The 26,743-nt window shown below is 32.4% G+C and overlaps 4 protein-coding genes across 12 annotated transcripts; 1 reads left to right on the forward strand and 3 right to left on the reverse strand.

The window, feature by feature from the left end:
- Positions 1 to 2,907: 2,907 nt before the first annotated feature.
- On the reverse strand, positions 2,908 to 5,218 carry LOC127258359 (14-3-3-like protein 16R). The gene is made up of 4 exons (XM_051285166.1): positions 4,670 to 5,218; positions 3,616 to 3,738; positions 3,320 to 3,436; positions 2,908 to 3,225 (listed from the first exon to the last, which is right to left on the reverse strand). Exons 1-4 carry the CDS (start codon positions 5,144 to 5,146, stop codon positions 3,172 to 3,174), a joined length of 771 nt encoding a protein of 256 aa, XP_051141123.1. The 5' UTR covers positions 5,147 to 5,218; the 3' UTR covers positions 2,908 to 3,171.
- A 3,618-nt stretch (positions 5,219 to 8,836) lies between these two features.
- On the forward strand, positions 8,837 to 14,419 carry LOC127258638 (uncharacterized). 2 transcript variants are annotated; one of them, XM_051285574.1, is made up of 9 exons: positions 8,841 to 9,747; positions 11,442 to 11,648; positions 11,755 to 12,000; positions 12,156 to 12,222; positions 12,291 to 12,479; positions 12,619 to 12,710; positions 13,339 to 13,521; positions 13,605 to 13,741; positions 13,927 to 14,419. In XM_051285574.1, exons 1-9 carry the CDS (start codon positions 9,247 to 9,249, stop codon positions 14,105 to 14,107), a joined length of 1,803 nt encoding a protein of 600 aa, XP_051141531.1. In that variant the 5' UTR covers positions 8,841 to 9,246; the 3' UTR covers positions 14,108 to 14,419. The 2 variants fall into 2 exon arrangements, 1 of the variants encoding a protein (XP_051141531.1); XR_007840335.1 differs by lacking the exon at positions 13,927 to 14,419 and having other exon boundaries at positions 8,837 to 9,747; positions 12,619 to 12,714.
- On the reverse strand, positions 14,414 to 18,891 carry LOC127258639 (haloacid dehalogenase-like hydrolase domain-containing protein At4g39970). Of its 8 annotated transcripts, none has more exons than XM_051285575.1 (11): positions 18,372 to 18,889; positions 18,106 to 18,199; positions 16,948 to 16,992; positions 16,787 to 16,837; positions 16,525 to 16,599; positions 16,053 to 16,086; positions 15,254 to 15,309; positions 15,087 to 15,164; positions 14,874 to 14,933; positions 14,745 to 14,791; positions 14,414 to 14,667 (listed from the first exon to the last, which is right to left on the reverse strand). In XM_051285575.1, exons 1-11 carry the CDS (start codon positions 18,749 to 18,751, stop codon positions 14,619 to 14,621), a joined length of 969 nt encoding a protein of 322 aa, XP_051141532.1. In that variant the 5' UTR covers positions 18,752 to 18,889; the 3' UTR covers positions 14,414 to 14,618. The 8 variants fall into 8 exon arrangements, 7 of the variants coding, with proteins under 7 accessions (XP_051141532.1, XP_051141533.1, XP_051141534.1 ...); XM_051285576.1 differs by having other exon boundaries at positions 15,105 to 15,164; positions 18,372 to 18,887; XM_051285577.1 differs by lacking the exon at positions 16,787 to 16,837 and having other exon boundaries at positions 18,372 to 18,890.
- Positions 18,892 to 20,224: 1,333 nt separating this feature from the next.
- On the reverse strand, positions 20,225 to 22,872 carry LOC127258333 (serine/threonine-protein kinase SAPK1). The gene is made up of 9 exons (XM_051285130.1): positions 22,533 to 22,872; positions 22,343 to 22,417; positions 21,915 to 22,016; positions 21,726 to 21,779; positions 21,525 to 21,617; positions 21,291 to 21,383; positions 21,103 to 21,207; positions 20,923 to 21,021; positions 20,225 to 20,856 (listed from the first exon to the last, which is right to left on the reverse strand). The coding sequence occupies exons 1-9, from the start codon at positions 22,650 to 22,652 to the stop codon at positions 20,554 to 20,556; spliced, it is 1,044 nt and encodes a 347-aa protein (XP_051141087.1). The 5' UTR covers positions 22,653 to 22,872; the 3' UTR covers positions 20,225 to 20,553.
- Between the last annotated feature and the right edge of the window lie 3,871 nt (positions 22,873 to 26,743).

Below are 26,743 nucleotides of genomic sequence, written 5' to 3' on the forward strand. Positions count from 1 at the left end.
AAGTTCATATAAAAGGTGCAACGAAACATGAAATGCATATCAAGATAATAAAAAGCACGCTGACCTGTAAACAATATCCGTTTGCTCTTCTTTAGTTAAAGCATTCAAATCTTTCTCAACCCCCCTCATATGCCATTCTATCTTCGTCTTTATTTCCCTTTTCAAAGGATACTTTGATGTGAGCTTTCCATGATCCAAATGTTTTTTAATTATACCATAAGTAATGTAATAAAGAGCAATCAGAGACATTATGGAAGCACTGTTTTTGTTAAGGTAAGGCAATTCATAGAATATATATTTAACCTCGATTGTGGATAGAACTTTTGCTTTCACTTTGAAGTTTCAACACATTTGCCTCCTCCTCAACTGTGTCCTTCTCATCGCTTGATTGTGGCGTACATCAGAATAAATAATACCTGTTAAAGCAAGTCTGATTATAAATTTGATTATTTGAACTCTAAACAAAGAAAAATCAAAACCCATTTGAAACTTTGACTAAGTGTCTAGGTAAGTTTGCTAGGGGGAACACAGTACCATCATTTAGATAGTAAATCCAATAGAACGTTATTACCATTATATCCCATTCTCCAACAATTTATATATATTGACAGTGCAAAAGTATGAAAAATGCTTGATAACTTACTTTCTGTCTCCATGCAACAAAAAATTAAATATAAAATCATAAGTTATTTTATTCTTGACCATAGCTACAAGACTAGCTTCAGATACCTATGGTGTGATGATTAAGCAACATAAACTCTAGTCCGAAGGTAATGGAATGGTTTTTGTGAACTCAATTCTTAACAATATTCCCTCTACCTCACAGGAGTAATCAATAGCATTCATCAATAAACGGTAGGGTGTTTGAAATATGAAACGCCTTACAAATAAATATGTTTCATTGAGATTAAAGTATTTGGCAACTTGTCTCGTGTCTCATACAAAAAAGCTACTTGGCCTTGAAAATGCATTATTCTCCAATACATTACCTATTAATCAACATCAGCATCATACGTACCTTGTTTTCTGCCCCACACAAGCTCTTCTTCTTCAGGCCCACCACACTTGGCTTGCAGATACTTGTAACTACATCAACCCTGGTTCAATTGGATGAGAAACCAAGAGAAGTGTTGTAAGTCTAAAAGATATTCTTACTACAAGGCCTTTAATAACCAGAATCACATATGAATACACATTACATTAAATGATTAACATAATCATGCACAAGTGTTAAGAGTCATTTAACACCTCTTATCGTCATGAAATGAACTAACGTATAATTTTAAAAATAAAAAATAAAATAGAGTGACATGATTACAGTCTACACTGTTATTGCTCCATATAGTGAACATCTTATGCACTGCAATCAAAGTCAATATAAAGTAGAGCCGGAAAAAATAGGCATGGCCCAAAAATTCTATCCGAACCCAACACAAAAAAAACATGCTTGGACTTAAAAAAATAGACCCAAAAAAATTGGAGCCGTGTCTGGCCCAGCACAAGCATGAACCGGGCTGTGCCTAACCCAGCCCAATTTGTCAATTACATATAATTTCAAAAAATAATTTTATAAATATATTAACAAAAAAAATTATATAAAAAATAAAAGTATAGACTAATGATTTAGTTCTTGTCTTGCCAGCATTAGGTCATGGGTTCAATCTTCCTCTTACAAAAATATGATCAGAAACACACACAGTAAAGGAAAAGAAATGAAACTTCATAAAGCACTGTATTTAACCATTACAAACTCTTACTTAAAAAGGTTCAATATTGGTCAAATATGCATCATACAAGATTTCAACAATTAATATAATATAAGGGTTTGTTTGCTCAACATTTTTTTCCAACACGATTTTCAATATATATTTTATCCTTTCACAGAAGTACATAAAATATTATTTTTTATATTAACAACACAATTTCCTATACCTCACATAAAAAAATAAAAATAAATATTTCTTCAAATCAAAACGCTAAACAAACCAACCCTGTATCTTCACAATAAAGTATACATTAGTTGACAAATAAATTAAGTAAACTTAAATATGGTTCATTTCAAATATTTTAGTAACAATATAATTAATATATATTTATTTGCAAAATCACATTACATATTAAATTTAACAGTAATAAATTTCATAAAATATTAGATATTTTCCTAAATAAATAAATTAAGAATATATAATATGATTATATGTAATTAAAAAATAATTAAATAATAATAAGTATTATTATCGTATAATTAAAAAATAATTCATTTTATATTATTTATAGCTAAACATTAATAAATATTTAATTATAAAATATTTTTAATTTTATTAAATATATTTACAAAAATTATTAATTTAATTAATTATTTTTAAAGTAAAATATATCACATATTATTTTGCTTAACAAAAGCATACTCCCTCAGTCCCACCTTTTATGTCTAATTTCCCGTTGAAAATTTAAATAAAGTATAATTAGTTGACAAACAAAGAAATAGTGAACAAATAAAGTGAGTTATAAAATATTATTCCCCATAGTTGCATATTTCAAATACTTGACTGTAGTTTCAAATTATGTGGTCAAAAGACAACAAGAGTGTGTCCCCACGGCCACAGACAACACAGCTGTAAAGCTTGCAAAAAAGGAATGGAAGGGGTTACATTTATTAAGCAGAAAAAGAGCACAGCCATACATACCTTACACCCACTTTATGGAAACCAACTAGCCAACTTGCCCATCAGCTTACCCTAACAATTTCAGCATACCCTAGCCTGTCCTGTCCATCATGGCAATGGAAATTAAACCACATCACTAGTAATTCAGAAATATATGAATTTTTACCTGCAGTGGAACCTTCTGTCTACCAAAGAAAATAGGTAAATCTCAAAGAATATTTACTTAAGAAAGATTTCTTCAAGAGAGAGAAAACAATGATTCATAAGCAAATTTTAGCAGACATCATCAGTATGCTTACTGAGAAATGAAGGATGAAAAACCATGAAAGCCAGTGGGACAAAGGCCTCCACAAAAAAAGAAGTCGATTATCAAAGCTAAATACTTCTTATGACCATCTTTCTTGTTTTTTCTCTTGTATTTTTTTTCCGTCCTTTTATCCCCCTCTGCTAGATTGCAGATTACTATTGAGGCAATATCACAACACTCAAAATGTAAAAATGAAATCTACTGCTCGTTATCAGGCTTCGGAGCTTCCTTGATTTCTTCAGAAGCATCATCCTATAAGCAAAATACAAAAGAAAACAATGATCAATTAATTTGATGTGGGATTCAGCAAGAAAATCACATAACTAGCAAGAATTGAAAAACTTGCCTGCATGTCTGAAGTCCACAATGTAAGATTGTCACGGAGAAGTTGCATGATCAAAGTGCTATCCTTGTATGATTCCTCCCCCAAAGTGTCCAATTCAGCAATTGCCTCGTCAAAAGCCTTTCACAAAAGCAATTAGATATTATAGCACAGACTAGTAATTTTCTTTCCAGCCAAATAAAACAAACCGAATCTCATTTTGCCACGGCTCTACCTGTGATTTCGAACTTCTGAAAAGATTTTCTAGTAGTAAAACAGAAAGTAACTTAGAAGCAGGAGGCTAGACATTGCAAGCACACCTGTTTGGCAAGATTACAAGCTCGATCAGGAGAGTTCAGAATCTCATAGTAAAAGACTGAGAAGTTGAGTGCCAGTCCAAGCCGGATTGGATGTGTGGGAGCAAGCTCAGCATTGGCAATGTCCTGCATGCACCAAATAATAATAATAATAATATATACACACATGCATACATATAGCCAGTGGCGGACCTAGGATTATATTCGAGGGGGGGCTAATTTTGAAATTTATAAAATAATATATTGTATTTATAAACATTTATTTGTTATCCGAAAAAATTATCATTCTGATTATTATATTTTGAAGAAAATGAATACAATTACCGAACTACAACAATAATAATAGTTATACATTGTATTATAACTTTTTTTTTTTTTGTATTCCTTTTTATTCAGACAAGATATACAATTTTTTAGTATTTTTTTATTTATCCACTTTCTCTATATTACATACATTTAAATAAAAAAATATATAAACTTAAATAAGTAAAAAAAAAATGGGGTGGGAAAGGGGGATGCAGCCCACCCTTGCCCCCACCTCGGTCCGCCCCTGCATAGCTAAGAACGTAAGAATTTACAGACCACTACCGGAGTAATTGTATTTGTATGATTCAATATTTCAACTCCCAAATTATTGCATTGGTGGCATATACTAACAGTTAACTTCAACAAAATCTATTAGCTCTCTTGTTGAAATATACATAATTGGTTTATAGAATCACTAGGAATAGAAACACTTTCTATAATGACATCAAGTAGCAGCTTCCAACTAATAATATTTATGCATCTTCAGCACTCAAATAAGCGATGGGTGCAAATCACAGGTGCCAAAATGGAGTAAATATACAGATGAGGTGAAACAACTAATGCGCCCGAAACAAAACTAATCCAAACCAAAGCAACAGCAAAAATTAAACATATGCTCTTTAGCAAAATTACGCAGATCTATGGAATAACCCCTCGCACAATATTCATCAGATAGATCACTCAACGTAAAAAATAAATTAATGTCCAGAAAGTAAAAGGTAACAAATAAAAGCGAAAGTCTAAATCTAACCTGAGCGGACTTGTAAGCCGACAACGTGTTCTCGGCAGCTTCTTTGCGCTCAGCTCCAGTCTTAAATTCTGCCAAGTAGCGATGATAATCGCCCTTCATCTTCAAGTAAAAGACCTTGGAATCACCAGTACCCGCGGATCCAATGAGCTTGGTATCAAGGAGCTTGAGTATGCCGTCGCAAATGGAGGACAGCTCAGACTCGATCGTGGATCTGTAGCTTTTGATAGCCGACACGTGGCTGTCATTGCCTCGGCTCTCCTCCTTCTGTTCGATGGAGGATATAATCCTCCAGGAAGCGCGTCGAGCACCGATGACGTTTTTGTAGGCGACGGAGAGGAGGTTCCGCTCCTCGGCGGAGAGTTCGTCACCGTCGATGGCGCCGACAACTTTCTCCATGAACTCGACCATCTCCTCGTAGCGCTCCGCCTGTTCGGCAAGCTTCGCCATATACACACTTTCCTCGCGTGGGGATGCCATTTGATCTCGATTTTGATTCCGATTTGGCAACGAGGGATTTGTTTTCGATGACAAACACAAATTACAAAACGGAGTGGGGCGTCGAGTGGCGGTGGGAATTTATAGCAGCTTTCTCAAATCATTTTGGGCCGCCCTTCTAATTTGGGCTAACCCACCATGCTTCCTCAAGTATGATTATAGATTAATACTAATATCAACATCTGTTTTTTTATTTTATTTTTTAAAAATATTTTTCCAAAAAATTTAATATATATATTTATTATTTTTTTATTTTTTATATAACTTTTTATATTTTATATAAAATAATATTTTCAACTATTTTATGAAATAGAATGAGATCGGCTACTGAACCACCACTTTTATTGAAATTTTTGGTTTTTATTTAAAAAAAATATTTATTTACATCGGTGTTTATATTGTTTTATTTTAGTAATAATAATAATAATAATAATTAATTTATATGTTATATTAATATTATTAATATAACATATAAATTAATTATTATTATTGATTTATACATTAATTAAAAATTTAAAATTATAAATAAAATATCAAATTTAAATAAGAATATATAAATTTTTTTAATTATATTAAAATTATTAAATATAATTTATGAAATTTTAAAATAAGTTTCGTAATACAAATAATACTTCCTTCGTCCTTTCCAATTTATTTATTTTTCTGTGTCATAAGTTTAACTAATTTTACAAATATCCAATGTATTAACATTATATTTATATTGATAATAAGGGTAGTTTAATTTTTTTTATTTTTATTTATACTAAATCCAAGTTCAATATTAATATTTATAAAATTTCGTATAGATATAAGACAGAGGAAATATTAAATTTTAATTTTATTTTTTATTTATAGGTTATCTTTAAATTAAAACTTTAAAATATAAATAACTAAAATTTTAAAAATATAGTATATTGTTAATACTTTAATTAATAATTTTTAAAATATATATATACAATTATATTAAAATAGTCTATTTTATACTTTATTTTAAGAGTTAAAAGCAATTTAAATTCTATTACATCCGAGCAATTTTTTATAAAAAATTGTTGTAAGTCAATCTAAACGGACTTTTAGTGATTTATATTATTTGGAGGTATAAGTGTAATTTAATCAATAAGAATTTATATAATAGGAATATTTCGGGTGTGTTCGTTCATTCAAAATAAATCTAACATATTTTTTAAAATAATTTAATATACTAAGGACACTTATTATTTTTATATTATTCACATATTTTTTTATACTTATTACAAAAATAAAAATATTCCAACCAAAACACAAAATAAACACACCCTTGGTATTGTTAGTTTTTAGTTGTTATCTGTTTCAATTAATTAATTTGAGTAGCTAAATATATTAGTTGTTTATGCTAAAACATTTGACAAAATAATTGTTCGACACTAGTTATTTATATATAAAATAACAATTAAAAATATTTTATATTTAATTTTTAAAATGTCTAGTCCACTTCTGTTGCTATAGAAATTTTTAGAATTTTATTAATACTTATTAAAAATTATTAATATATTTATTTTTGTTACTTTTTAAATATTTTACAAAAGAATTAATATAATCTTATTAAAATATATTAGTATTTTTTATTAAAAATAATATAAATATAAAAACAGATAATTCATGTATATATTTTTATTAAATTATTTTAAATTAATTTATTTTTTCATTAAACTTATAATTTTAAATAATTATTAATAATTTTTTTTATTTCTCTTTTGTTTTAACAAATTAAAAAAAGCTTTACAAATAAAATAATTGATATATAAAAATAATAATAATTTAATCATTTTAAATTTATAAAAATAAATTTATAAATTATTAGAAAAAATATATATATTTTAACATTAATAAACAGTGTACTATAAAATATATATGAGCATGTGTGAAGGAATTGAATTATTTTTAAAGCAAATAAAAAATAAAAAATAAAAATAAAAAAAACTAATCTGAAATGATGGAATATACAATCATTTATAAATTAATTTTTGGTTTAATAAATTAGTTTTAAGACGATGATTTATTAAACATCAGTTTTAACTAATTTACTAGTCAAATAATTAAAAACTATTTAAAAATATTGTTTGCTAAACACCCTGATCATATTTCATCCTTTCTTTCTTTCATCTGTTTTGTCATTACACACTTTCAATTTCTGGTAACAAATAGAATTTGCACATTCATGATATCAATGATGAATATGATCAATAGTAGTGTAGAATTATTTTTCCCTAGTTCTAACCTTATTTGATGCGATCACAATTAAGGGTTTAGGGTCTGTTAAGGGAAGGGCCTTGCTCCACCCACCTCTACCTCATTCATTTTATTTATTTTTCAAAATCTGTATATGTATAATATATGTATATATATAAATATTTGAAATAAACAAAAAAAAAAATATAAATGCAATAGCAAATTTTAATTTTTAATACAATTTTTTATTAGTTTTAAATTTTAAAAATACAAAATGAATATTTATAAATTATTAATTTACTTTTAAACTAGCATTTTTATTGAAAATAATAATAATATTAATAAATGTTATTATATTATTTATTATTTATTAACAATAACAATGATAATGATAATAATAATAATAATAATTTTAAAAATTCATCGAAATCTTTGTATGATATATTTTATAAATTTTCATTAAAATTTATAGATTTTTAAAATCTATATATAATTGAATGTCTAGTTATTTTAATTTTTTTTTTAAATTTTAGATTAAATACATTTGAATTTTAAAAGACTTTTAAAATTTTAGATATAATATCTTCAAATTTTAAAAGATTTTTGAAACTTTAAATTAAATACACCTAAATTTTTTAAATCACAAAATTCTATATAATTTAGAATAAGTACACCCTATGTCTTTGTAATGAAATTAAAATAAATTTTTATTTTGTAATTTATAAAATTTGTGTGTTAAGAATTAAGTCAAAATGTATTAGAAATTATATTTTGAAATAAAATAGGAGTATATAAATTACTGTTAATTAAAATAAATTAGCATTATGTTCAATTTAGCATGTGTGTATAAAAAAATATTTCATATTTTATTATACGGCACCAAATTTGATAAACATTTTCTATTTGTAATAAAATATTTTAGAATTAAACAAACAGATGATCCATACAATTAGAATGCAAAAGTTCACAAAAGTATATGATGCATACAATGTTTATTATGAATATGATTCTTTGTTGTTATGATTAAAATACGGAAAAATAACTTGTGTCATATACAAATGGTTGGAAAATGATCAGCACAGCACAATACAACAGGGATTAGCAATTAAAAAAAAATAAAATTTTATATTAAATATTAATTTTGTATGAGTTAATAATAATAATAATAATAATAACATACACCCTCTCGCAAGAGAGGTGATTACTGTCGAGCCTGCATAAATAGGGATGGATTGAAGTGAATTTTTATCCATCCATCATGCAAGAGTGGAGGAAATCATCGTTGGAGATGATCCTACAGTTTGATGAATGTTGGAACCGCAGTGGAAAAATCGATTCGATTTTCATTTGATGTCGATTGGATATGAAGTCGAACCGCCGGTTCTAAAAAGTGGGGCAGCACAGCCAAGCCAAGCCAACGAAGAACAACGACCCAACAATCAACAATCGCCTTAAATGCCATTTTTTGCAAATCAGTCTGTCAGTCCCATTCCGTTCCCATCTCCCTCTTCTAGTCTACTCCCTTCCTAATCCCAATTGCACCAACGCCGACGGCCTGCCGCCGCCGGTCCTTCCAAAAAATCACTTCAGAAGTCGAGAATCAACAGCCGCCGAATAACAACAGCAAAAGCCAACGAAGTTGAAGCAAGCTTTGACCACCTGCCTGACACACGCACACCTATTTCCAGCTCACTCTCCACGTTCTCCCTCCCCTGGATTAAAAATCTCCTGAATTTCCACACGACTACTTCTTGTTGATCTCTAAATACTTTTGTCTGTTTTGACCAACGAGCGTCCAGCCTAGCTAGATGGAACATGGTGGGTAAAATCTAGTGAATTGAAGTGGTTTCCAAGTCTCTCGCAGTTAGTTTTGGATGTCGAAGGAGGAAGTCGTACCGAAAACTTTCCGCACGCTGGTGGAGGCAGCGGAGCGGAAATTCTCGCGCGTGCGCGACGCGCCGCTTCATCCGTACGGTGGGAGCGGGCCGCAGTATGGGCACTTCTTTCATAAGGTTTTCAAGGCTTACATGCGACTATGGAAATATCAGCAGGAGAATCGAGCTAAACTGGTGGATTCGGGGCTCCAGCGATGGGAAATCGGAGAGATCGCTTCTAGAATAGGTCAGCTTTATTACAACCAGTATCTGAGGACCAGCGAGGCTAGGTTTCTTCTCGAGGCCTACATATTCTACGAGGCGATTTTCCATCGGAAGTATTTCGACGGCTCCGCTAAGGATCGAGGGATTAGGTTTAAGGAGCTACGGTTTTACGCCAGGTTTTTGATGGTTTCGTTGATTCTGAATCGCGTAGAAATGGTGAAATTGCTCGTCGAAAGGTTTAAAGAGCTAATCGACGACAGCAAAGACAATTTTCGGGTAATCAATTGTTATTCTTTCTCTCTTCAATTTCGGTGATTTGGTTTGTAAATTTTCTTTTCGTTTTTCAACAATAGATGCTAGCTTTGGGTTCATCTTTAGCTTGTGAGATTCTTTTACCATTATTAGATTTTGTTGATTGTTAAAACTTTCATCTTTTTCCCAAAATATATAGGCAGATTGATGATTATCAACTTGAGTTTGTGTACTTGCAGTATTGGTTGTGGCTATCATCAATTATCTTTCTCAAGTTTGGTATTGATTGTTTCCACCCCACCCATCATTCATACTGCCTTTTGGGTATGGAATCATTATTTAGGTAGAGTTGAGGACATGGAAAGTTAGTTGAATGTTGCAAGTGAGGGCTCTTCATGAGACCCAAAAATGAAATGATAATGATGGCAGCATTTGATTGTTCTGCTAATCTATAAAGCCCCAGCACTGGTAGGTGCCAACAAAAATTGTATATACAAACAAGATCAAGATGGTACAGATAAGGGAAATGAATCAAGTAGAAATACTTTAGTCTGTGACTATAGAGATGATTGGCCAATTAATTATTCAGTCATTTATGCTTGGGAGAAACTTGAAAGAGACCCAAAAGCTGTTAAATTAATCTCCTCCTTTTAAGTTCATATATTTAATGCAAAGCATTGTTTCTAGATTGATATATTTGATTTGTTTCTATTAGCTGTACTATCTTCTATCTATGCACAAGCAGTTGAAAATATCAGTACTTCATTTGAGATTTTGTTGGTGGCTGGTAAATATATGTAGACATAATGCCATGCGACTTAGGGTGATTGACTGACCTTTAAGCAGGTGCTTGATGTTGATAATCCCCCTCCAGTGCATAAGAAATTGCCTAGACTCCCATCGCCCAACAAAATAATTTAAAATATACATATGAAAACCTATACCATATCTTTATCCAGCCAAAAAGTCAAAGAATTTGATACTTGAGGTATTCTGAACTGGATTACGAAACACCTGATTGTAGTCTACACCTGAATACATTATTCTATATGTTGAAAACTGGTTTAGTTTACTTAAAAGTGATAGGTAATGGAAGTGCCTATTATTTACGGATATATCAAACTTGCGTTGGCTTTAGGATATTAGCCTTGCATCTGTCTGTTTAATAGTTTTTACATCTTCCATCAATTATAAGTTTGAAACAGTTGACCGTTATATGTGCAGCTTTCGGAATATCATTCTGAGTTTGAACTTTTCTAGTTGTTGCATTTATTTTGTTCTTGTGCAGCATTACCATTTTGGCTAATATGTAACTGTACTTTAATTTGCAGACAATGTTCTCATGAACTGGAATAATTTATATATGTAGCGTGTATATGTAAATGTAAATGTAAATGAGTGTCATGAATATTGAAAGAAAAGACTTGAGCGAACTTACTGATTATTAGTATAATAATAGCTCTTGGATGTTGGTCTGATATCTAAGTTTTTGGCTTATATCAGAGGTGTGACGTGAGTCAATCTTTCAGTTTGATGTTTTTTGAGCACTTGGTTCAATCCTGATACCCTAAAACAATAGTTTCAATTGAATTCCTCACTGTCTGCCCTAGTTTAAAATTTTGGCATATTTTCTTTATTTACATGGACAGCAATAAAGCTGTAAATGTATCCTTTTTGTTGCATAACTGTGTAACCAATGATATAGACTTCTTCTATAGGATACCAACTTCAAAGAATGGAAGCTAGTGATGCAAGAAATCGTGCGGTTTGCAAAAGCTGATTCAATTGTTCTGAATGCTAGACCGTTGAGATATACAACCATTTTTGATTCATATCCAGCCTCACTCTCATACGTAGCTCGATTTCATGCTAAGAGACTTCTGAAGTTTAGAGATGCGGTGTTGACTAGCTATCACAGAAATGAGGTAATATATATATATATTTTTTTTATTTGTTATAGTTGTGTTCTGACTTCTAAGTTTTTCCAATTGAAGTCAATAACACAGAGCAATGTTCTATATGATATTTCAGGTCAAGTTTGCAGAAATCACTTTAGATGCACTCAGAATGCTGCAATGTTTGGAATGGGAACCTAGTGGAGCTTTCTATCAAACACGTCGTATTGAATCAAAGGAGAATGGTGTAAATACAACTGCTGATTATTCTGTCACTTCAGGATTAATAGATATGAATTTGATGGCAGATACAGATCCAAATTTGCCTCCAAATCCAAAGAAAGCAATCTTGTATCGTCCATCTGTGACCCAACTGATAGCTGTCAGTGCCAGAATCTATACTTTATAATTATACCATTTTTGTGTTTGCATCATGCAGAGATTAGGTCATATAGAGAGTTTAAATGCCACTATTTGTTCATGCATTGTATAAAGTTCTAACAACTGCCTTACTTTGGGTTGCTTATGTATCGACAGGTGATTGCAACAGTCTGTGAGGAACTTCCTCCTGATAGTGTTATGCTGATATACTTGTCCAGCTCAGGTTTCTTTTCACCCTTAATTGCTTGATTCTCGTAGTTGGATGGGTTAATCATCATGTTGTATATGCAGGGAATTTGGGTCATGGTGGTGCTTCACCAATGGATGTCTCTGCAACGTCAAGAAAATACAGTATGCTCAGTGAACCTGCTAATAACCATTATGTTCAGAGGAATGGCTTTTGCGAAAATCATGTTTCCAAGAGAGAATCTAGTCAATATTTTGAGAATTATTTGATTTTAGGTCCAAGCAGAAGTGGAGGTAAGAATCTTACTGTATACATTACTCTGTAATATGGTTTATGATGCACGTGTATGTATGGGTGTATTAATATACTTGCAACAGATTTATTTGGCCTTTTCTTCTGACCTTGGCTTAAGCTCTATTATTTATGTGGCAGGGTCAAACATCCTCTTTCCCGGTGATATAATTCCTTTCACCAGAAGGCCGCTTTTCCTGATAATAGATAGTGATAGTAGTCATACATTCAAGGCAGGTTTGTTAAACTTTGTTGGGTAACTTATTTTTGCACATCCTACTGTACACCCTGCAGCAGATATTTACAGCTCCACTATCATCAGTATTTTGTTGACTTTAGCTCTCATATTTCTCTAAATTGAAAGAGAGCCATGTTTGCAATATTGAACCATCATTCATTCTCAATACTGAGTCTATTGTTCCTGTGTAAATTGGTGCAAGGTCTATAGAACTGGTTTGTCAAGCACAGCACAGTGTTCACGCACAAAAAACACTATTGGCATATGGTGGATCTTTCCTATTTATTCTCCTGTCTTCTTTCTAAGCTGAATTGGAAGTAATTATGCCATGTGGTGTTTTGTAAGTAATTTTCTTTTTGGTTTTCACTGGTTTACAAAACATGGGTAACGGCTTGGCCTGTGAAATTCTAATATAATTTTATGTCAAGATTTTTTCAGTTGCTTTTTGTCTCTGTGTTATTGTTGTCTGACAGGAATTTATAACACAACAGCTATCCATTTTACACTACTGCATTTTGCACTAATTCTAAAGAACCCGCCTTTTTATTGTTGATTTCATCCCATGCATCTTTGAATGGAAATCTCTTGCCAATCACACTGATAGGCCAATTGCTGCTATTCAGGTTCTGCATGGAGCAGAAAGGGGGGAACCAGCGGCTTTATTTCTTTCTCCTATGAGTCCATTGTTCAAGAATCCAAGTGGTATTGATTTGTCGCAATATGGAAGTCAGTTCACGTACTTCTTGACGGCTCCCTCGCATGCTTTCTGCCAATTGGTTGATTGTAACATGAGCAACGTTGACTTGGTTAGTGAACTATTAAGAAATCCAACTATCCATAAGCTTACTCCTGTAGTATTTAACCATGTTTATTAATTCGTTTGTCTCAGGACATGTACAATGAGGTGGAAAGCATTCTCTCCACTGCCTTCTCGAAATGGGAAGAAATCTTATGTACCTCAACTGAGCTTGATCTGGTTTGGGCTCAGCTTCTATGTGATCCTTTTCTCCGACGGCTTATTCTCAGGTACATACTCTTTTATGAGCTATTATCTCATCTAAGTCACTGTATACAGTGAGCTCTATATAGAATCTTTGTAAAATCTACTCTCTTTTCTTGAGTATAGAACCTGCTTCAAGAAACTGAACATGTTTTTTCTCCCAACCACTTTGCTATCATCACCAAGCTGATGGATTTTTTACCCTTTGCAGATTTATTTTCTGCCGTGCTGTTTTCACTCTGTTTGGTTCAAGGGAAAAAGACAACCAATATTTGCCAATTTGCATACCAGAACTTCCTGACTCAGTATCTGCCCACTCCAATGCTGTGCAAGCTACGGTCACCCAACTTGCCCGTCATCTCAAGGCTACAGATTGTTTTTACCTAGCATAACTACCAAAAGAAAGTAACCACAAAGTTGTATATCATGTGAACACCTATGTACCCACCTACTGAGGTGCGCAACGTATAGTCGACCTACAGATTCACTCATCGAGTGGTAAGTAGGTGATTGGAAGATGGCATATGGAGGGAGTAATAGGGTGATGAACTATTTGTGAGTTATTTGGTCTGGGAATATTACCCTTCATTACTTATTTGGCTGTGTTTTTTCTTAGTTTGTTAATGGATGTATGTAATATTATAATGTTGCTACATAAATTAATTTATCTGTAAAAGGAAATCTCAAGTAGATGATGATGATGATGATGATGATATTGTTATAGCCTCTTAAATACAAATAATCAACAATATCAACAACAGTACATACACACATCTTGAGAAAGAATCGTATCTACCGTTGTTCAATTTACCAGCAATGGCGATCTAAATACAGCACATCACATGTGAGAAGAGTTGGTTAATGAAAACGCAACCATCTCTACAGGCTTTCGACAATGTACAATTATTTTGCTGCTTCCAAACTTTTCAGCAGTGCTTCCAGGTCTGCCAATCTGAAACCAAGAGGAGTAAAAAGTCGCACGAAATTGAATTGCAGTAGTCCGAATGCCAGCCAGATAGTTTGCCTTACCGGACATTGCTCAAGTCTGGATAGATTGCGACTGCGTCTGTAAAATCCTGTGGTAGAATACACACTGAAAGTCAATTCCATGCAGATTAGTGTGACTTTTCTAAACCTATAAACCAATCTTAGACATACCTGGTTGGCAGTGGATGCTGTATACGATATCACACAGGGCATCCCAGCTCCAGTTGCAGCCTGCAACAAAGGGGCCAAGGCGAGATCAGTGGTAATTCATCTCAAAGATTCTGAAAAGATAGTTTGTAAACAAACTTGTACCAACCAATTAAGTGTTCAAACTGAAACTCAATATATTACTGATGATTCAGCATAAAGTATTTGAATAGTTACTTCATAGGACAGACAGACCTGCAGTCCAATCACGCTATCTTCTATAACCAAACAATCTTTTCCTGATACCCCCAATTTCTGTAAAGCACGAAATTATAAATCTACCGTGCAGTTAAGGAGTGGAACGTAAATTACCAGATGAAGTGAAATAGGTACCAAGTTTATACCGTGGCAGCAGTCAAGTATATCATGGGATCTGGCTTCTTCTCCTTAACATCATCTCCTACAAACGTGGATTTATTATAACTCACGAGTCTGATGAATTGCACAGTGAGTTTAACAAGATGGAACATTGGTCTGATTCAGTTTGTAAAACATTGGAGTAATCACAGCCTTGGATGAATGAAAATTGTGTCATCTTTCATATCACCGCAGGCGTTCCTCTCTGATTCCAAATCAGTTCAGTTTGTAGCATTCCAAATCACTGGCAGTTAATCACAGTCCAACGGAAATAAACTTGATTTGTGTAGCTCCAGTAGGTGGTAGTAGCCAGTAACCATTTTACCTGATTCTCATAATAATGGTTTTCATGGTTCAGCCTCTATTTTCAATTTCCTATTCATACTGATATGGAGTGAAAAGTCGATACCATTATCCAAAGGAATGATTAACCAAACACTTAAGAGTAATTCCTACGGTAACATTAGGTTGTCTTTTCTCCCATGTCCAAAGGATGACCTAAAAAACCCTAATAGTAATATTTAAAGGACTCGGACTAGCCCACAGGACCAACCAAAAGGAATGAGAAACAAAATACTAAAGAGCCAGTATGAGTCCAAAATGAGAGGATCCGAGCTTGCTGTGAGTACACCACCGGCGGCCGGTCTGCTCGGCGCCGCCGAGTCTCTCTGGTATCACAAACAGTTTTATATCTTTTCATTTCTTGATCATTACATAGCACATAAATAAAAACGTCAGTAAGAAGGCCACAGATTTATAACGCGAACCTCAGTTTCTCGAATTTACCTGCTAGGAAGCAATCAAGATTTTGGAAACGCTCCTGCAAACAAGATAAGAATGCTAGCATCATAATTGGAAAGGGGCATAAGCCATAATGTAAAATTGAACACATATTAGTTACTGGTCTTTCTTTAAAGAGAAACAGTTTCACCTTAGTGCAGATAACCGTAACTCATATTGAGTTCATATTCACTTTTTAACATGATGTATTGATCTCCAGCAAGGGAGGTTGATATGCCTAATGCTGTAAATTTTTTGTCACAATTTTATGGCCATCTAAAGAGTGTTCGTGTTGCTACTTGGCTTCGAGCATTGATTACGTATTTGTATCCAAGATTATGACCACAAACATCTAAGAATCAATAGTATCGGACCATGACCATAACCATGACCTGGGGTCCAACTAGCAGTAAGCCGACAAGGATGTAACCAAAACGTTCAAGGACAAACAAGACCATCAGTAAAATGAGAATCTCACCATTCCAATGAGGTTTTCCAAGCACAGGATAACGGAACTTTTGGTTGCAGCGGAGCAAACTGCTAGCAGTTTTCCCTAAATAAAGAGAAAATTAATACTACTTTTTAGACCTTACTTTGTAATTGGGGCTGAAATTGAAGATTCAAATGTTACCAATATTGAAACCATATGGATGTTATAATTGCTGGATGAGACATGTTAAAGAAATTTCAGGACATTGAAAGAACCAAGTTTGTGTTCATAAAACTATGGAACATTTTACCGAATCTTTTGCCTCATCCATCAATCTAAGAACTCCAGGTCTAGGTTCAACCTGCTCATCAAACAGGCAAAGCATGTTTGATGATGTCTTAAAAAGGGAAACTAACTTGCATCAAAATTCTTAAACTCCAAAACTAAGAATAACTAACGCCATTCACTTACAGTTCCAGATTTGAGAATTTTTTTGTATCTCTCCGTCTTCCAGTCCTGCAGAAAGAGTCAATCTTTATTGCTTAGTAATTTAAAAAAACATGCCTGATCCTTATAAATTTAGGCCAAAAAACACGTGACAAAGGCTGATGGCATAACAAAGACATTTAAGTTAACGAACTATTTGTTTCTCTGTCGGATTGATTATCTGAATTTCACATTGCTAGAAGTATGCTTAAGGGAAAATAGTGTTTTTGCTAGAACTGAGCTTGGTTTCACCTGCAATCATTTTTTGCTATCAGTTCTCAAAGCTAATACATATAATAGTTACCTTTTACTTTTTTCGTGACAATGAGGTGAACAAAGTATACATCTCCACACCACTCTAACGATGTAAGGGGTGTATTAGTGTATGGGATGTTCCTATGAATCTATTATTCATCAAATTTTTTTTTTTCTCAAAAACATCAAATCAAACATCTAATTTTTATTTTTTATATTCAAAACATCACTTCAACACATATTTATATCACATTTAACATTTTTATTATTCAAATTCCAACTCAAAACCCAAACCCCCAAACAATAATATCAACAGCTATGTCAGCAGGAGGGGGCTAATCACTGATTAAACCAGAAAATATTATTACAATAGAATTCACAAATTCTGCATGCTAAATGTTTTAGTAACTCATGGCTTTGTATCAAACAAAGGAACATAATTTTTTAATTTCTCTCTGAAACATACACTTCACTAGTTTTTTTCTTTTTTTTTTTCCTTGAACGCACATTTTAGGTAGTATAATTTTAAAAGTTCTCTTTTTTATTAATTTTAGACTAAAATTGTTTTTACGAACATTTGCATCCATATTTATTTATATCAAATAACTATTTTAATTCAAAATTTTACTATTCAAAATTCAAATTCACTGCAAATGCATTCCACATTGGAAATAATAGCAAGATATCTTTATAAATTGTATTTTAAAAGTTATAATTGAAAAAACTATATGGAAACAAAGGAAAATTAGAAATCTTTGGGCATAAATAACAGGAAAAGATTTGGGATAAGTTAAAAGGCCATGATAGTTCATTTTTATGTTAAGAGAATCACAAGTGAAGTGGATAGTACAAAGCAGGAGATTCAAAGATTGGTTGGTTGATTGATGCCTGAAGAATGTCAATCAATTTGGCTCTGTCTTCATCTTTCTCCGGAGGCGTATTAAAAACAGTGGAAGTAGGCCACCCATTCTCCTTAAAATACCTATCCAATCAAAACGCCAGGAATAAACAAAACAAAACAAAAGGCAAAAAAGGGTTGAAAACATGAAAACCAGAGCTCCATCAAGACGATAGATACTAATTAAAACTCCAGTGCAGTAAAATCCTGCTGCAAATTCCAACAGTAATAGAAACCAACCACGGAACAAACTAACCATCGCATTTTGGGCTTTCCGCCGCCAATGAAATTCTGCAGCTCGTCGTAAAATTCGGGACTCCAGTTGAGTGGAAGTGGGGAAGACGAGGAGGGGCAGCGAACACTGAAATGTTGAAAAGCATCATTATAAGCTTGGCGGTGGAGATGCTCGGACTCCAATATAACACCGTCGCAGTCAAATATCAGAGCCTGAAGCGAATGAGATGAGGCGGAGGCGGAGGCGGAGACTAAGAGAGGTCTGCAGCTGGCGGTTCTGGTGGTGTGGGTCTTGTTGAAGATAGTGACGAGAGGTGGCACAGAACATAAGAGAGATGGCGGCGAATTGGAGGGAGTGGGCGGGGGCGGGATTGGGAAGAGGAAAACGGCGGAAGAGGCCATGGATTGGGATTAGGATTAGGATAGGGATAGGGATAGGATAGGGATGGGGTGAGGGCGGGCGGGGGAGCCGCGCTCTGCTCTGGTGTGGCCGTGGGTGTTTGGAGGGAGCAGGAGGTAATTCCCTTCCTGCTTTCTTTCTGGTTGTAACGGACGGATGGATTATAATGTACTCGCACAGGATTTTTATTGAATTTTATTAGATTTCGAATCTATAGATTCCTATAGAAAATAATAATAATAATAATCTTTATTCATATATATATATTTAATAAATTTATAGTATAAAATATATTTATAAATTAAAAATAAAATATTAAAAGTATTATATAAAAATATTAAAATTATATATATATATTTATAAATTTATAACATATATCTTATTGTAAGTACGTATTTGTATAATTCTAGTATAATTAAGCTTGAGACCGCTGGCTTAAGTCTCTCAACTAGCACGGATCAGGCGCTGAGCATGTCAGCGTCCGGGCACATTACATGGTACCAGATCGAACTATAAAGGTGATGATGATCAAAGCTTATGATTGAGTTATGCTCTGCAGGAGAGCATGCTGCTAGACATTTCATGTGAAAAGTGCTTCTTGAGAGAAGAAGTATGCTCGATGTTGCGGTTCCACTAGCATGGGCAAACTTTGTTCATGAGGAAAGAATCACGTTAAGGACGATCATAGTGCAAAAACGTGCATGCAACAACAAGAAGAATTCCGAACAGTGTATGGAGATTAGTGGCATAATAGGCTACACGTGGGTTAGCTAGGGAAATTTTCACTGATATTGGGTGGGGACAAAAATGTAGATATTTAGGAAAGGGTTGACGAACTTACGCTTGAAGGCAAACCGAAGGTGCAAGAAGTTATGTCGGTGCACTCAAGTAGCGTCGTACGAGGGCGTTTGTGACTTGAAGTGAGGGAATATTATTGCGGATTGACGGTTCGGCCCCAAATTTTCGGCCATAGTTCGTCCCATGTGTGCGAGCCTGTTGTTTTGTACGTTGAATTGATGGCATATGTTTGATGTATAGAAGTGAGGGAGTATTATTGCGTACAAGGACTACTGATCTAAGCCTCCGAACAGGCATGGCTTAGGCATCAAACATGTCTACTTTTGGACACGTTATACAAGAGTAAAATGTAATTTCCATAAAAAATATCATTTCCTTTCTTTAAGTTGAATTTAAGTACTAAGACTTGACATTATTATTTTTATTTTATTATTATTTATTTGACGTATATTGTTAGCGTAAATTCACGTTTCATATTAAAGTATTATAACAAGATCTCGCACGTCTCATATGAATACCATTAATACGAGATTTTTGGGAAAAAAAAATTTTTTAAAAAAATTCATATAAATTCAATCTAAAGCGGTAAATGTTAATGCTGAATTTATCAAGATCACTTGAGGAGAAGACCATGAATTATATATATATATAGTATAGTATTTTGAAGATTTGTATGGTAATAAAACATAAAATGAAATTGTATTTTGGTACGATAGTGAATACAAACAAAACATGATCATCCTTTTTTCCGAACCACACTTGCAAGAGCGGACGAGCGATCCCTCAACAAGCAAATTTAAAGGCCATTACTACTACTACTACTACAACACCCCACCCGTCTCTTTGACCCTGACCCGACCCATGCAACAACAACAACAAACGAACGAACATTGAAATCAATATCATCGCTCCAATCTGAGGTTCTGACACAAATTAAAACAAGACAGCCCTTATATAGTAAGTAAGTGGTATGCATCGATCACCTTCACCACCATCATCATCATCATCACATTGCACAAACAAAATCCCCGCTGGTCTCGATGTCATCCAAATCATCGCAGTCGTCGGTGTCGAGATCATCGTCGAAATCCATGCTCCCGTTGATGAGGAACCCACTGGATTTCGGGACCCCAACTCCCGGCTCCCTCGCCTCCTGAATAATCCCGAACGCCTCCTCGAGACTCTGCTGGGAAGGATAATGATGATCGTCCCTCACCTCCGGCTTCGGTGCATCCCCCAACTCTGCCAGCTCTGGCGGGAGGTTCTTGAGGAACCACGGGTGCTTTTTTATTTCCGGGATGCTTATTCTCTGTGGTCGGTGAAGTTTCGTGTAAGGGAATTCATTCGTGCAAAGAAAACAACAACGCAGCCGTACCTTTTCGGGGTTGGAGACAAAAATTCGGGACAGGAGATGCTTGCAGTCCTTGGAGACACGGACGTAGTCGGGGATCGAGTAGTGAACGCTGAGTATTCTCTGCAAGGAGTATACGATCGTGTTATGTGCGAAAAGGCAAGAAATGTTTTGTGAGATTGTCGGAATGGGTGAGTCTCTCACATTGATGGTTTTCTTGAAATTCCTGGGATCGCTGGGATCTTCGAATGGGTATGCGCCAACGAGCATCACGTACAAGGTAACCCCGCAAGACCAAACATCTGCAATCTGTAGGACCAAAAGCAAAGACTTTTAAACGGCGAGATCATTATAGGTGAATTCATCAAGGGGCAGAGCTTATTAATTACGACCTTGCCGTCGTACTCTTTTCTCGATAAGACCTCTGGCGCAATATAGGCAGGGGTTCCAACAGTTGATTTCGGTTGAGAATGCAACACTGATGACTGAAAAAACAGACATGCGAGTGTTCGATACAAGAACAAAACTTGCCTACTCTTGCCTTTTCAAGAGGAAGCAGATGCAGGCTAGTTATGGATATATGTATGTATGTATGTATGTATGTATGTATATATATATATAGAAACCTTGGAATAACCAAAGTCGCAGATTTTAAGACGAGGCGCAGAGCTGTCATCTAACAATGTGTTTTCGAGCTTTAAATCTCTATGGCAAATTTGCTGCGCGCATTAAGACAAGAAAATCATCAGAATCTACACACACACACATATAGAGAGAAAGAGAGTCTAGAGAGAGAGGTGCCTATATCAGCGAACAAAGTTTGTTACCATGGAATGGCAGTAGCTGACTCCGGATATCAGCTGCTGAAAGTAAAACCTCGCCTAAGACAAATGAAAACATTCGAATCCAACAGTCTGCAGTTAGAAAAGGATCACTCAAAAATACCAATGCATATATATATATATGTATATGTGTGTGTGTATTTTGGCGCGCACGGGGATGTTGCTACAAGATACCTCGTCTTCACTGAACCTCCCTGCATTGCATATGCGTTCGAACAGCTCGCCTCCGGCTGCATACTCCATGACAATGGCTAGGTGAGTCGGCGTAAGTAAAACCTGCACAAGAACACAGGAAAGGAATCATCATATACATATGCATACATACAGACAGATTCGGCCATTTTCCAATAAACAAATTTGTCCAATTTTTCAGATTGTCTTCCTCCAAGCACAAACTAGCTAAAACCTTCTCATTTCCCAATCTATACGTGTAAGAACTCCTCTGTCTCTACATATATATAATAAAATTAAACAAAAGCAAGTATTAAAAAAAAAAAGTCGAAAGTTTAACCCATGGCTGGTCATCATCAGCAGCAGAATCAAACAATCATCCAAAACCAGGTAAGAAAAAAAAAAAACAAAACAAAACAAAAATCAATTACCTCCTTGAACCTGATGATATTAGGATGTCTCAAGGACCTGTGATTCATAATCTCCCTCTGCACATGTTCATCAATCTACAACACCCACAGCCCAAATTAATTTCCAGAAATCAGACAGAGCATAGCAGAGGAGAGGTGAATGGATCGAGAAACCCTACTAAATTACGACGACGAGAAGAGAGGAAATTACCTTCTTGCCCCTCTCAATATACTTGACGGCGTAGAGTTCCCCGCTGGATTTGTCCTTGACAAGCTTGGCAACTCCAAAATTACCAGAGCCGATGTCCTTGAGAATTTCGTACCTTTCCATTTTTTGCCCCCAGAAAAGAAAAGCAAAAGCAAATGAAAGCCCTCAGCTGGCCTGATGGATCGCCTTTCTTACAGAGGAGGGTTAAATCTGTACGAGGAATTTAAGGTTTTTCTTCCATGTCGGGGAGGGGTGTGATGGCAGGCGATTGGCAAAGCAATGGTGGCAGGCAGCAGCCATAGTAATTAATATAAGAGGGAAAGGGACCGAGTGTCGACGACGATGAAATGATCGAGTGTACGGTTCTAGGAGCGAGATTGTGGTTTTAGGTTTAGTCGACGACACGTGGCCGAATTCCGTTGGTGAGAATTCGGGTGCTGCTAACCGACGTGCGTTTGACCGCCCAGCCATAGCCAGCCCACTAGGATGGCAAAGCTCTATAATTTCTGTAAACTAAATTAATAATAATAATAATAATAATAATAATAATAATAATAATAATAATAGTAATAATAATTCAAGTTTTAAAGGTTAATGTAGTAAAGATGGTAATAATTTGTTCTATGTTTTATTTTATACTATTTTTAATAAAAATATCTTAGTTTGTTTTTTATAAAATATTATTTAAATAAAAAACTTTAAATTAATATGCATACTCGCAACCCTGGGATGTAATAATGAGTATGACTATATATATACACATATAATTATTTCTGAAATCCTTTAAACTTAAATTATAAATAATTTTTACAGAAAATTATATATTAAATCTGATATTCAATTATAAATTTTATATATGATATTTTATGGGAATAGAAAAAAGTATTAATATATTATAATTCCTCCCCTCTAATGGAATATCAAGTACTGATTAAAGGATGTTGATTTAAATTTGAAATAAAAATGAGACACTATCATTTTGTAAAACGAAAAGAAGCAAACAAATAATTTCTGAATTATTGAACATATAGGTGCTGTTTGTTTGGCTTTTTATTTTTATTTTTATTTTTTGAATAACGATTTGAATATATAACTAAGTTTACTTTGAATTTTGTGTTGAGTGTAAAGTTTAATTTTCTAATTAAACAATATTTTGATCTCATATGTTAGAGAGAAAATAATAAATTTGTTCTTTCAATCATTTTATTTTTAATACAATTATTAAGATTATATTTTATCATTTTACGAAAAAACAATATTTAATATAAAATATTATTTTTATATTATTCATACAATACCTTATAGCTCATATATAAAAAAAAAAAAAAAAAAAAACCCTCAAACAAAATATTAAATAAACAAAATCAATATATTCAATAAATAAGATATAAATATGTGGAAAAAAAATACTATGAGGTTATAAGAACCCACACATTTAGCATGAGTTGAACAAGTGTAATATCTTCTTTTCATAACAATTATTATTATTTTTTTAATGACGTGGAAATCCGCAATTATTATTCGAAAGTGTGCATTGAGTAAATCTCGACCGAACCTAATATCCTACAAACTCGGCCCGATAAAGAAAGTCACATTAGGTGTCGGGGAACAATTATTTACTGTAGATACATGATCTTAAGGAAAAATATAATTAATAAATAATTAAAAAGTGTATTAGTAGAAATAATTGTTATATAAAGCAAATACTTATAAATTAAAATTAAGATAATTAAATAATTTAATTAAAATTAAAAAAAATTATAAATTATAAATTATAAAATTTCAAATGTGATTAAATTCTATAGTTATTTTCTAAAAAAGACATTGATAGATTACGTAGGACGAACGAAAATGGAAAAAAAAAAAGACATTTTATGTGGAGCAGGGAGAGTATATTAATATTTTTATACTCCCTCGTTCCTACTTAATTTGTGTCAATCTCTTTATTCTCGGTTGTCCTACATAATTTGGCATTTTATTTTTTGAAAATATAATTATACACTTTAATAGCATTTTAAAATTCATAATTTATAAATTTTTTATTTTAATTAAGTAATATTAACATTAATCTATAATTATATTTACTAAATTATAATTATTTTCACTAATACACTTCTTAAATTTTTTATTTTAATTAATAATATTAACATTAATCTATAATTATATTTACTAAATTATAATTATTTTCACTAATACACGTCTTAATTACTTTATTAATATTGTAAAGAGTGTTCTTTTGGGAGATTTTTTCAACTTTTTTACTATTTATCATTTTTTTTAAATATCAAATCAAATATTTATTTTTTATTTTTGATATTATTCTAAAAAATAAATTTATATTTAAAACATCACATTAATATCTATTTATATCACATCATATTCTTATTTCAATTTAAAATTTTGTTATTCAAATTTAAATTCAAAATCTAAATCCCAAAAACAAACAAGGGAGGGATTATTACTTGTGTTGTCACTACTATTAAATAGATATAGGATCTTAATTAAACATACTTTTTAATAAATTTTTAAAATGTCCTACAGGTACGTTGAGGGTTTGTTAGGTGGTAATTTGAAACGAGATATTAATTTGTATTTTTATTTAAATAATATTTTGTTATAATATTTTATAAGATAAAATTATATTCTTTTCGTCCAATAAAATTAACATGTTTGGTCAGACGAAGAAAAAAAATTATTGAAGAAAAAAAGATAAAAGTTTAAAGATAGTTGCTAATATTTTTTAAAAGTTAATTAATTTTTTTTTAAAAAAAATAGGAATAACATAATAACCGTGGTGATATTTGTTATAATTAATTATTGAATTGAGAATAATATTTAAATATTGATTGTTGATTTTTTTCAAAATTACCAATAATATAAATTTAGAGACCAATCAAAAATTAAAAATAAAAAATTAATATGGCAGGCGGAAAAACTATACTTTTATTAAGAATCGTAAAAATGAACAATATCAATTTCGACTTGAAATTTCAACCATTAATTTTAATTTGAAATTTCAACCGAACACACCCAAATATTTTATTTAATAGTTTTAGAGGTGAAAATTTGATAAATAATATAAATTCCCGTAAAATCTCCAAAGAAACAATCCTCATAACTTTTATTTATACACTAATACACTAAAATAAAGTTCCTAGTTTTTGTACTTACTTGTCAATCATGTTTGTAGAGTTGTAGCTGATCCAATGAATATAAAATATTGTGTTTGGCTGTGATTTTAATTTAAACTCGTTATTATTTATTGGTAAAATAGTCCATAACTTTATTGTGGTTATAAAACTCAATGGAAATTTTTTTTTACTTTAAAAATTGCATAACGCCCGCTTATACTTTAACAAATATTGTTTAAAGCTTTTTATACTTTAAAAAAATATTGCATGAAACTCTTCTATAGTTTTAAAACTCGGTGTAAATCTTCACTTTATTTTAAAAATTTCATGGCTCTCTTACACTTTGAAAAATATTGCATGAAATCCCGTCATGCAAAGAATATAGATAAGAAATCATCTTTCATCACAAAATGGATGTTTCGTAGTATTGGATTTCATATAACGTTTTTTTTTATTGTATAAGAGACACTATGCAATTTTTAAAATATGAATAAATTTTACATTGAATTTCGAAATTATATGAGCAATTTTATCTATCTATTCTGCATATTTTTAATACAAAATATATATATATTTTTTATAAAATTTCATATCAAATACAATAAATTTTATATCAATACCTTATTTCAAATCAATTTCAAACTATAACCACCTAAACCAAATTGCACCTTCATCATTTGCATTTACATAGCTCTAAATAAATTTTGTAAAATATTAAGAACTAACACTACTGCCCCGTCTATTAAAAAGATATACTTACATTTATTTTTTTTGTAAAATTATAAAATAATAATATTTAAATAATATTTGTTAGTAATTTTAACACTAAATTTTTTTGTTTTTATATTTTAATTTGATGTGGTGGTATTAATATAATAATGTAAGTGTGTGCAAGTAATTTTTTTCTTTTAATAATGTAAAAATCGTCAGCCGTTACTTGTTAAAGTTATAATAAATTTGCAAATATTTATAATGTGTTGTTTGGTCAAAGTTGTATTTGTACCAACAAAAATGAAATATATATATATATATATATATGCATTTTGACTTTGAGTCAACGGATGGAGTAACTATATAGTGAGT

This window comes from Andrographis paniculata, unplaced genomic scaffold (assembly GCF_009805555.1).
Source record: "Andrographis paniculata isolate CXL003 unplaced genomic scaffold, ASM980555v1 Contig59END, whole genome shotgun sequence".
NCBI classification, from domain to species: domain Eukaryota; kingdom Viridiplantae; phylum Streptophyta; class Magnoliopsida; order Lamiales; family Acanthaceae; genus Andrographis; species Andrographis paniculata.

Excerpts from the sequence above, each read along its gene's own strand:
- LOC127258359 (XM_051285166.1), bottom strand. The coding sequence starts at position 5,146 with ATGGCATCCCCACGCGAGGAAAGTGTGTATATGGCGAAGCTTGCCGAA. Across the intron at positions 3,437-3,615 it reads CTTGTAATCTTGCCAAACAG|GCTTTTGACGAGGCAATTGC; the intron begins GTGTGCTTGCAA and ends CTTTTGTGAAAG. Across the intron at positions 3,226-3,319 it reads TGTGGACTTCAGACATGCAG|GATGATGCTTCTGAAGAAAT; the intron begins GCAAGTTTTTCA and ends TTTTGCTTATAG.
- LOC127258638 (XM_051285574.1), top strand. The coding sequence starts at position 9,247 with ATGTCGAAGGAGGAAGTCGTACCGAAAACTTTCCGCACGCTGGTGGAG. Across the intron at positions 13,522-13,604 it reads ACATGAGCAACGTTGACTTG|GACATGTACAATGAGGTGGA; the intron begins GTTAGTGAACTA and ends CGTTTGTCTCAG. Across the intron at positions 13,742-13,926 it reads CTCCGACGGCTTATTCTCAG|ATTTATTTTCTGCCGTGCTG; the intron begins GTACATACTCTT and ends TACCCTTTGCAG.
- LOC127258639 (XM_051285575.1), bottom strand. The coding sequence starts at position 18,751 with ATGGCCTCTTCCGCCGTTTTCCTCTTCCCAATCCCGCCCCCGCCCACT. Across the intron at positions 16,087-16,524 it reads TGGAAAACCTCATTGGAATG|GAGCGTTTCCAAAATCTTGA; the intron begins GTGAGATTCTCA and ends TCTTGTTTGCAG. Across the intron at positions 15,310-16,052 it reads TCTTGATTGCTTCCTAGCAG|GAGATGATGTTAAGGAGAAG; the intron begins GTAAATTCGAGA and ends CCACGTTTGTAG.
- LOC127258333 (XM_051285130.1), bottom strand. The coding sequence starts at position 22,652 with ATGGAAAGGTACGAAATTCTCAAGGACATCGGCTCTGGTAATTTTGGA. Across the intron at positions 21,618-21,725 it reads TCAGCTACTGCCATTCCATG|CAAATTTGCCATAGAGATTT; the intron begins GTAACAAACTTT and ends TAATGCGCGCAG. Across the intron at positions 21,384-21,524 it reads GCGACTTTGGTTATTCCAAG|TCATCAGTGTTGCATTCTCA; the intron begins GTTTCTATATAT and ends CTGTTTTTTCAG.